Genomic DNA, 11,033 nt, shown 5'->3' with positions numbered 1-11,033 from the left:
TTGATGAGCCACATATACTGTGCTACGGGGTTAACCTTTTTAGTTTGAAAATTAAAATTGTATTGTTGATCCTGGTTTAAAATCAAAGCAATCCCTCATTGTTATTGACCGCGTGATCATCTGCATAATCATTCGGGTACGGACAACATATAATGCGAGAAAAAAATGGTGGAAAAAAGGTGAAGAGCAGCTAATCTTGAATGGTTACAACAAGACTAAATGTATAATGGTTAGACACTTTGTACCACATACGAATTTAACATCTGAAGCAACTTGTATTGGCTATAAATAATGAACTTTAAAACTTCAACCACTCAGCAGCCAATTGTAAAGCAAGCTATGAAGAAGTCGTACAATTTGGTGACTAGCTTCATTATTTGGAAGATTTTGATTATTACATGCGTGTATACAAACTCTAAAATTAAAATCAAGAGATTTGCACTTATAGCTAGTGGGTGCATATGTATGGACTATGCAGCTATACTAGATGTTCTTACGTTTAGTTAATAATAAGCTGTGTTAAGTCATATATGAAAGCCAAGCCACTAGGTTTAGTCTAGTGGTGAGGGGTTTGAGTAGTACGCTATAGGTCTGAGTTTGATCCCCGATCATTATAAACCAAAAAAAAAAAGTCATATATGAAAGCCTCGATCGAAATCGTCTCATCAATATGATGCAACAAAAAGTTGATGCAAAACCCTATGCTATATTCAATATTTTCCCTCATTCCCACAATATTTGGTCTATTTGACTATTTAAGACATTAAAACATATGTGTTTATAAGTATGGTTCAATTGGTCACTGTTAGAGATATTATTTATAAGTGTGTGGATTTGAAATTGAAATTTAGGTAATAATGTGATAAAAATAGAGCCATATAGGTAAAATAAGATGTTGAATAACTATAAAGTGTCTAAATGTTATTATTTGTATTTTAACATAGGAACAACCTTTCAAAAAAAATAAAACATAGAAACAAATTAAAGAGTTTATCTGAATAATCGGTTCAACAAAAACAAGAAAACAGATTTGTATGCCATATAACTTCAATTTATATATTATGTTTTCTATTATTCTTAAAACCACATGGGGTTTTCTTTATTTTATTTTTTGTTGATAAAATCACATGGTGTTATCATTTCAAGTATTGATTTACATCTACATACAGACTATAATATACTAGTATAAGATTTGGGCACTTGCATTGCAAGCCCCTTCTTTTGGAGGTACTTTTATTTTACAATTTTAATAATTACTGAATATTCTCTTTAGAGTCACGTGATTGAATCACGTGACTTTGCTGATTGAAATGTCACAAACATAATGGTGATTTGCTTTGTGGGATATACAATATTATTTAAAATTCGGTATTCGGCCTTAGAACCGATTAATTTGAGGGAATCAATCTCACCATCATTTGTGAAGACTATTTAAATTCAGGGTTTCTTTCCTCTGTATAAACTAACTCACTGAAATTAGTATTAAAGGAAATCGAATCTTAAACCTTAAGAAAAACATACTTCAAGAACTCAATCCAACACCACTTTACTGATCCAAATGGGTGGGATATACATATGTTAAATGGGATGTGGCATCCAATCCAACACCAAAAGAGTGCTTTGATGATCTCGACCACTTTTCTTTGTATTTATTTATTTTATTTTTTTAACTCAGATATTTTACCTAAAAACGACTCATTCGAAAGATCAATCTTATCTTTTACTAGCATAATATCAATTGAAGTTATAACAAAATTTTATATAGACCGATTTAACATAGAAATTGATATATATTCGTCAAAAGTCTTAGCTCAACGGACAAAAAATTGTCGAAATTGTTAAACCAGACACTATGATCGAAATTTGAACCTCAACTCCTCGACTTATGAATGAGTTTATAACAACTTTATCATTTCGTCTATCTACACAAAAAAAACCGATACCTAAAAGAACACACTCTACTCTAAAGTCTCAAATCTAGGCTGCTGTACCAAACCATGAGGTTTTACTCCTCTTAATTTATTTAATTATTAATTAATTATAGTACTACAAACATGTGTTCTTCCCATCACAGCCTTTAAAAGCAGTGGCAAAACCAACAAACACACCATTTAGACAAGCTTTCTTTGTTCCTTATTTTCCACTCCACTAAGCTACATACCAACCAAACCTAATTTCAAATGGCTGCAGCCAAGCCACCATCTGATCAACAAGTTCCTCCTGGATCAGAAGAAACTCTCAAGTATCAGGTAATCATAATTAAACACACTTTAATCACTCACTATAATCACTTTGCATCTATAATTAATTTTTTGTTCTGCTCAACTTCATTTCAATTAGTACTGATTATGTATATGTATCTTCGTTCTATAGACATGGGTTTTGAAAGTCTTGATCCATTGTGATGGCTGCACAAAAAGAGTCAAGAAAATTCTTCAAGGAATTGAAGGTACATATATAAATACTATACATTATATATAATTTTTTTAGTACATGTGATGATGGTTTATAGTATTTTATTAGATAATATATATCTCCACTTCAAATTTTATCATGCATGTGATTTAGTTACATTCTTTACACAATTTTCTTAATTAACTCATTAATTCTATGATTACATAAATAGTAATAATACTAATCATATTTGAGATTAATTTTGATGCTTGTTAGTGTAAAGACTTTTACATCATCAACCAATTACAAATTATTATTTGTATACGACTTTTAATATATATATCTCATTAAAGTCAAATATTTTTAATGATCTAACAGTTATGATTGTCACGGATATACAGGGGTTTACAAAACAGAAATTGATTCTCAGGCGCACAAGGTTACCGTTACGGGTAATGTTGCCGCCGAGACTCTCATCAAGAAGCTTTCAAGATCAGGGAAATCAGTAGAACTTTGGCCAGAAAAGCCTCCTGAGAAGAAAGATAATAAGAAAGACAAAAAGTCTTCAAAATCAAAAGATGAAACTGAAAATAGTACTAATAAGGAGAAAGAAGGCCAAAAAAATACTGAACAAGTTGGTGAAATTAGTCATGATCATCAAGGTTGTATAGATGATGATGGAGGTGATGATGGTGAAGAAGATTCAGATCAAGATCATAAAGAAGGTAATAATAATAATAATGGTGATAGTAATAAAAGTGAAGGTGGTGCTAAAAAGAAGAAAAAAAAGAAAAAGAAGAACAAAAGTGGCTCTGTTACTCCTAATAATGGAGGAGGAGAAAAAGTGATTATTGGTACAGAAACAATTGATGCACCAGTTGCAATTCCCAAGGAAATGATTATGCCACCACCACCTCAAGTACTTCAGCAGCATGGTACTTATAACCCATATCAACCACATATGTACTATTCACACCCTCCTCTCACTCCAGCACCACCACCATATGGTTTAAGTTATAACACATCATATCCTGTTTCTACCACTTCTTCTTATTATGTTGGTGCTCCTGTCATGCCTATGCATGCTAATTATGCTAGACTCCCTCCACCTCCTCCACCATCTCATCCAACCAATAACTATGGTTATCATAATGATCATGAAGAATATGAAGGTGGATATTGCTCCATTATGTGACACATACTACAAAGTGAATGATGATGGTGATGGTGATGGTGATGATGATGTTGTGTATTAGTTGTTAGTGTTGTTGGTTGTTAATTAGTGCTAATAGTGAGGGAAAGTGGAGTTGAATTTTGTATTATGCGCGAAGAAAATAGAAATTACTAGTAAGTGTAGTTGATAAAAAAAAAGGTTTGGATCTTCTGCAATCTCTGTGTGGCATAAATTGCAGAGTCATTGAATCTTTTAAATTCAGATATAATGACTCTGCAATAGCTGCACTGAATGTTACAGAAGATCTCGACTCGAAAAAATGTGGACACAAGGACAAAAATTAAAGAAAAGCAGAGTGTTTGGTGCTTGATGGTATGGTGGGTCTTCATTGCTTTGTCCTTTGGGTAGCTCTTTAATTTTACTTCTTTTTAATAACTTGTAAAAAAGTAGAGTTTTTTTGGGTTTGCTAAAAAAGGACCAATACAGCATTCTAATGCTCTGCAATTTGTAGGACCAAAATCTATCTTTCCTTCTCTATCTTATGTGTAAAGTATATTTTCATGTACAAAGTTTTCTTTTCTTAATCTTTTACTTAATTTTTTTTTACATGCCATGCTTTTTTTTCTAATTCACATGCATGCAAGTGAGTTATAGCTGGCTAACTAATCTTAGCTGCTAAGTAATTACTAAAGAGAGTGAATAATAGCACAAGCAAAAGAAAAAATTGATAGACTTCAGTTGCCATTTGTATTTCTCTTTTTTGCTAGCTTAGGTCAATATCTAAGTGAACTGATAGCGGTATATTTTAGGAGAATATTAACATGTGCCATAAACTTTAGATTTTAAATTAGAAATGGATTCTCTTCGATAAATTATCTTACTTATTTTTTATTTTGGATGGTGACGATTGCACTGGACCTCTCTTGTCACCGGAGGCGGAGAGGATCGAATCCCTTTAACTTGATAGTACATTGTTAGTAGGACCAGAAAAATCACTCTTAGCACTCATGAATGAAGATCTCATATCATAAAAGTATGTGTGAGTGTGTACTATATCTAAATAAGAGTGTATGTTTGTCCATTTGCAACTGAAACCTCATTTCTCCTCCAAACTTTACTTCAAATTCTATGTATAAAGCTACATGGAATAATCATCATGACAATAAGACTAATTATTGGGTCAAAGAAAGACTAATTAAAAAGCAAATGTAAATACACTACTAATTAGTAGTACAAACCTATGAAGCACAGATATCGGATACGACAAAGACACTAATACGTCAATACCAATAATAATTTGAGAAAATGATATAATTCAATGTAATTATAAATATCGGTGTTGTGTCGGTGTCCGATACCGAAACACGTCTAATCTGATGAGTGTATGTACTTCATATGTACATACAAGAAGCATCAAATCCAGAAGTCCTGGTCTGGAGACTTTTGATGCAAAGATGAGGTATGATTTTTGGAATCTTGAAAATTTGCACTTCTGTTTAATCATGGATGATGATCACTAATTAAAATGTCATTTCAAGGTTTCAGAGAAACACTATCAACGGGCCATACATTGTCCATGATTTCTACATGTTCTCTCTTGAAAACAACATGAAAAGGACACAGCCCCTTTATTTTTTGATTTTAAAAGTTTCAAATTTTTGGAACATGCAGTAAAATAAAATGAAAAAAATGGTAAACAAAAGAGAGTTATCAAGATGGTTTGGTTGGGATAAATGAGATGGAGATTGAAGTGATAAATAAGTCCGAACTAAAAAATTGTAAACCAAAGGTAAGAGTATTTATTTTTTGGGTCTTGGTGACGTAAACCCAAAAATATGATTATTGTATTAAAAAATACAATAATTTAAGTTTTAAAATGTTGAATGTACGAAATGTAATGAAGCTATCACATTTTTATATTAAGTTGTTTATCTTGTACTTTTAGGACACACGTTAATTTTTGTCTTGCTATTTTAACAATAAGAGTAGTAGTTATGCAATGTTTTGCCAATAAATAAATAAAGTTATGCAATGCTGACATAATGGTGACCTATCATTTTTATAAAAAAAACAAAATTAATCAATATGGCTCAATTTAATTTCTCACAATCTTTTTATCCAATTCGGCCTCTAATAAAAAAAAAACTCTATTGGTCTCTTAAATATTCATACATGAACCTACTTGATGAAAAAAATGAAGAACATTGTGACTGTGTATTGAAGAGAAAGAAAATGAGTTTCTTAGAGATTTCACCACTAAAGAATAATAGGGATTTCATAATCATTTTGATGTATAAATGGTTGAATTTAGTGTTTAGATTTTTAACTTTTACTCTATTGCTAGTTAGTGTTATGGTGAGATTTGACTTTTACTCTATTTTCTTTGAAAATATGGGTTAAAAGATATGTGTTTTGGACGGTTATGGTGAATTTATTGGTTTTTTAAATTAAGATGTAATAGATTAAGGATAACAATGCTACAATTTTGCCGTATAATCAACATGTTTTGGCTTGGATTAAAATGACCATTGAAGATTTATGTCTTTGTTTGGCGCTTATTGGCAAATAGAATTCCAAAAAGAGATAATCTTTTCAAGAGAGGCATTATAAATACAGAGGCGCAAAAATGCACCTTTGGATGTGAGGTTTTGGACTCAATAATATATCTCTTTTTTTATAAGGTACGGTATGGGATTCTTAAATGGCTAGGTGTCGAAAGTGTTTTTATAAAAATGCACTCTCACACGCCCATCAGTTTATAGGTTTACAGGTCCGATATTTGAAGATTAAAGATAGTTTTCATATTATTTGGTTGATAACAATTTGAAGATTTGGAAAGTTCCTAATGATTTCTTGTTTAATAATAAAGTTTTTGATAACGACCTTGTGCTTGATCAAATAAAAATTCTTGTTTGATGGTGGTTTAATGTGAATGGTCAAGTTTTTTGAGTGTGCCTTATCAATGTGGTATTTAAATCCTTTTACCGTTAAATGATATATTTTGACAGTCTATTGTTTTATGGACTCAATTTGGGTTGAGCTTGCTAAGTTGGATTAGGTAATAGGTTGATTGCTACTAGTTGATAGAGTTAAGTTAAGTATTGCAGTTTGGTTTCGTTTGATTTTCTAAAATGAAAATCGCAAACCAAACTGCGTGGTTTAGAAGAAAAATCATATGTGAAGTTTAAACTAAATGCGATTTTTGTGGTTTCGATTTGGATTGGTTCGGTTTGCGATTTTACTTTTGGATTTGTTCGAATACAATCACCCGTACCGACCACCTACATATAGAATACAATGTCCTGCCAACTGCCACAATTTTTTTCTTTTTCAAATGCTATGTTTTACCAAAAAAAAAAAAATCTTTCTTTTATTACATTTTTTTGTTGGAAAATTTTATACTATATTTAACGTTGAATTGAATTAATTTTTTTTTTTGACAAATGAATTGAATTAATTAATCACCACAAACAAATTATCCATTTTGCCTAACAAATTATCCAACTCTACAAAATAAATAAAATTATCCACACTTATTTATCATTTTTTTATTAAAAAGAAAACACTAAACAGAGTGAAGTGAAGTTGCCATACGATACCGCACGATCTTACCTTCACCGATCAAATGGCCACCGTAATCGACGGCAAAGCCGTCGCACAAACTATCCGATCTGAAATCGCCGACGAGGTCCGTCTCCTCTCTAAAAAATACGGAAAGGTATGTTATGTTACCCCAATTTTCATCTTCTCTCTCTCTCTCTCTCTCTCTCTCTCTCTCGATATATTCCCAATTAATCGCCAATTTCTCATCATCATGATGTTGAATGTTGCAGGTTCCGGGACTTGCAGTGGTGATTGTAGGGAACAGAAAGGACTCGGAAAGCTATGTCAAAACCAAGAGAAAAGCGTGCGCTGATTTGGGAATCAATTCATTTGATATTGACCTTCCAGAAGAAGTTTCTGAAGCTGAAGTTATCAAACATGTTCATGAATTGAACGCTAATCCTGATGTACATGGTTGGTTAGTTATTCATTAGTAGTAACTGAAAAATTACTGTTTTTTTTTTTTTTTTGTTCTTATGCTTGGTTTGAGAATGCCTCAATTGATAGCTTTACTCATTGTGTATGGTGTATTGGTGTTGATTTTAAGTAAAAGTAGCTAACTTTACATTGATTATGAAATTTAATTAACAAAAATAAATTTTCTTGAAATCATATTCGTGAGAACTTGTTCCGTGAAAGTAATGTTGGAGATTATTGATTGTGAGTAAGAAGTCTGACATTGGATGAAAATGTGAGTGTTGAGTGTTGAGCAACATATAAGTGAAAGGACCAATATGTCCAATGCTGGAAGGTTTTGAGTGAAGCTTTTGGTGTTCAAACCGGGTTAGCCAAATGTGATGATCGGTGTCCCTATGTTTTAGGTTCCCACGGAGACCCAACAAATATAAGAGTCATCGAAAAATAGAACAATTGAGGATTCTTTTAGAAATGACATCATTTAATAGAATGAAAATAGTTAAATTTGCTTATATTTGAGAATATCAAATACAAATACTCTTTTGCTTATATTCGATATTCAAGGAAGTATATGAAACTAATCAAGATAAAGACCCTCTTAGGTTCATCCTTGAGACAAACTCTCGAGCTGCTGTTGCCATGATTGGTTCTAAGTTCTCTGCCATGATTGGTTTTATAGCCTTCACCCAATCTTTAGGCTTTGTTTGCGAGTTGGTTTTTGGAGGTGATGGGAGAGCTTATTTTTCTTTTTTAAATTCTAAACACTATAAAATGTTTTTTAAAATGATCTAAGTATGATTGAAGTATTATGTGATCATTATCATGTTCTTTTTTCAATTATTTTAAAATATTAACTATATATCAAAATATAGACTTAGCCCTCCAAAACCCAACTCGCAAACAAAGCGATAGAGAATCCAACAAAAGTGTTGATGCCATTGCCAACTTGGGACATATGCTTCCCCTTTTCATTCATTTGTAGCTCCCTCGAGCGTCCAAAATTTATCAAAAGAAAAAAAATGGCGGAAATATAAGTATGAAATTCTGACAATTATTTTTGAAGATATATAGTTAGATAAAATAAAAGATAGATACATTTACATTTTCTTTTAGGTCTTTTTATTAAAAGGCTTGGTCTGTTGTTATCTGCAGGTATATTGGTTCAACTTCCATTGCCTAAGCACATAAATGAAGAGAAAGTTTTGACTGAAATCAGTCTTGGGAAGGATGTAGATGGCTTCCATCCTTTGAACATTGGCAAGCTGGCAATGAAAGGCAGAGACCCTCTGTTCCTTCCCTGTACACCCAAGGCAAATCCTCTTAACTCTGAAATATTTTGGAATGAACTCAATTGTGTCAATAAGGCAATAATTCAATGAATTCCGCTCACCTATTTTTTGTAATATAGAGTCATTTCTTAAAAGCTATTGAGAAAAATGATTTTGGTGTTTGGGCTAGTTAAATTACTAGGGGATGAAAAAGCAACAAATCTATTATATATTGGGTCATTCTTTTAGACAAACTAACTTGTCATTGCTGTATAATTTTCATTAAGGAGCTGGCAATATTTCTATTGACTGAAATTTGGTGTGAACTTCATTGGTGTTGGGAATATCTATTTTTATTGGTCTAATGCATAAATTTTAATTATGAGATAGCTTCAACTGAGATATTGGTGTTTGATGTAATGTTCGTACCCTACTCATGCTAAGAGTAGTTTATGTCAGAAATATTTGCAAATATGAGTTGGAAAAGAAAGAAAAGCTTTGCAGAAAGAAATAGTAAGATACAAACCATTTGTTCATGCCGATCAAGAATGTACAATTACAAGTTCATTTTTGAACTACTTTCTTGAAAACATGTATCTTATTTACAATATGCTACCTGTCTGCAGGCATGCCTTGAACTATTATCACGAAGTGGTGTAAGTATAAAGGGGAAGAGGGCAGTTGTGGTTGGTAGAAGCAACATAGTTGGATTACCAGCTTCACTGCTACTTTTGAAAGCAGATGCCACAGTTACCATTGTTCATTCACATACAAGTCAATCAGATACGGAAAGTATCATACGTGAAGCAGATATTGTTATTGCAGCAGCAGGACAAGCAAAGATGGTAGCTAGCTGAACTATTTTACTTTATCTGCATATCTAATCTGAGTCTATGTGCATTTTTTGTCAACTTTCAAATTTGGATGATTCTCTCTTGGTCTAAAATGTCACACATACGCAATGCTAGGGTCTGTAGGGGAGGGATTGGGGGGGAAGTGAGGGAAGTGAGGGAAAGAGAGAGATCTTCCACCTTTTTTGAGAGTATTTTTGTAGAGAATGATAAATGAATGCGTATGATTAAAATAATTTCAATTTTTAGCGTGTTATAACAAACAACATACATTCTTTGAAGAATTTATCTAAGCCCTCCAAAATCCTCTTCCAATACAATTTTTTAGTCCTCCTATTCTGGGGCAACTTTGTATTATGAAGATGTTGAGAAAGTAAGGCAAGGAATCTACTTCCCCATTCAAGTCGAGGGACTATCATTTCCTTGTGGTGATCCTTGTTTTTAACCAGTCATTGCTCCGCCAAACTCCCAACACTATTAAACTTAAAAGACGTTCCTTTAATGTCATTGGTATATACAATACCTGTCTGGCGTCTGCACACATGTCATCGGTATATACGATACCTGTCTGGCGTCTGCACACAATTGTGGAAGGCTTTTGTTATTCAGGGCCTCATATTCCATAACATATAGCTACTTTTAATCTTCTTTCTGATATATAGCTCATTTACTGCATAGTAATATATTTTACTTATTTATAGATCAAGGGAAGCTGGATAAAACCTGGAGCTGCAGTGATAGATGTTGGCACAAATTCTGTTGATGATCCAACTAGGAAGTCGGGTTACAGGCTTGTTGGAGATGTAGATTTTGAGGAAGCATCTAAAGTAGCTGGTTGGATTACTCCTGTTCCTGGTGGTGTGGGTCCAATGACAGTCACAATGTTGCTGAAGAACACTTTGGAGGGTGCTAAGCGCAACATCGAGCAGAATAACTAATATTCCTATAGTTTTAATAAAATGGATTTTACTCATCCTTTGAGAATTAGTTATATCCACCGTTAAGTATCTGCTAAGATATGAGTATATTTTATGTAACTGTAAGGATCGGTGTTGAAACTAGGTAAGTTGTTTTGGTCCAACAGAATTTTAATGTCTTCCCTGTTCTTGATATTTTGCTCTCTTGTAAGAGTTTATTGGAATCTCCATGAATTTGGTAAAGTTTCAGAAATATGTTACTTTTGGTACATCAAAAATCTTAATTCAAGTCGACATATTTTATCGGTGCTTAATGTTAATGTTGACTCCAAATTTACTAGATTAAAAAAATAAAATAAAAGAACTTAACTCTGATGTTAATGTCAAAATTGTGATCCTCTTTAAAGCC

General features: G+C 32.5%; 2 protein-coding genes across 2 annotated transcripts; both read left to right on the top strand.

The window, feature by feature from the left end:
- The first annotated feature begins 1,973 nt into the window (after positions 1 to 1,973).
- On the top strand, positions 1,974 to 4,152 carry LOC123892692 (heavy metal-associated isoprenylated plant protein 36-like). The gene is made up of 3 exons (XM_045942541.1): positions 1,974 to 2,249; positions 2,374 to 2,449; positions 2,796 to 4,152. Exons 1-3 carry the CDS (start codon positions 2,181 to 2,183, stop codon positions 3,587 to 3,589), a joined length of 939 nt encoding a protein of 312 aa, XP_045798497.1. The 5' UTR covers positions 1,974 to 2,180; the 3' UTR covers positions 3,590 to 4,152.
- A 2,936-nt stretch (positions 4,153 to 7,088) lies between these two features.
- Positions 7,089 to 10,902, top strand: LOC123892693 (bifunctional protein FolD 2). The gene is made up of 5 exons (XM_045942542.1): positions 7,089 to 7,286; positions 7,402 to 7,585; positions 8,741 to 8,898; positions 9,483 to 9,701; positions 10,409 to 10,902. Exons 1-5 carry the CDS (start codon positions 7,194 to 7,196, stop codon positions 10,643 to 10,645), a joined length of 891 nt encoding a protein of 296 aa, XP_045798498.1. The 5' UTR covers positions 7,089 to 7,193; the 3' UTR covers positions 10,646 to 10,902.
- Positions 10,903 to 11,033: the final 131 nt, after the last annotated feature.

This window comes from Trifolium pratense, linkage group LG6 (assembly GCF_020283565.1).
Source record: "Trifolium pratense cultivar HEN17-A07 linkage group LG6, ARS_RC_1.1, whole genome shotgun sequence".
Lineage (NCBI taxonomy): Eukaryota > Viridiplantae > Streptophyta > Magnoliopsida > Fabales > Fabaceae > Trifolium > Trifolium pratense.
Note: the sequence above shows the minus strand (reverse complement) of the source record. Positions and strands in the feature narration are given on the sequence as shown.

Coding starts and splice junctions, on each gene's coding strand:
- LOC123892692 (XM_045942541.1), top strand. CDS start 2,181: ATGGCTGCAGCCAAGCCACCATCTGATCAACAAGTTCCTCCTGGATCA. Junction 2,250..2,373: donor AAGAAACTCTCAAGTATCAG/GTAATCATAATT, acceptor TTCGTTCTATAG/ACATGGGTTTTGAAAGTCTT. Junction 2,450..2,795: donor AATTCTTCAAGGAATTGAAG/GTACATATATAA, acceptor ACGGATATACAG/GGGTTTACAAAACAGAAATT.
- LOC123892693 (XM_045942542.1), top strand. CDS start 7,194: ATGGCCACCGTAATCGACGGCAAAGCCGTCGCACAAACTATCCGATCT. Junction 7,287..7,401: donor TCTCTAAAAAATACGGAAAG/GTATGTTATGTT, acceptor TGAATGTTGCAG/GTTCCGGGACTTGCAGTGGT. Junction 8,899..9,482: donor TCCTTCCCTGTACACCCAAG/GCAAATCCTCTT, acceptor ACCTGTCTGCAG/GCATGCCTTGAACTATTATC.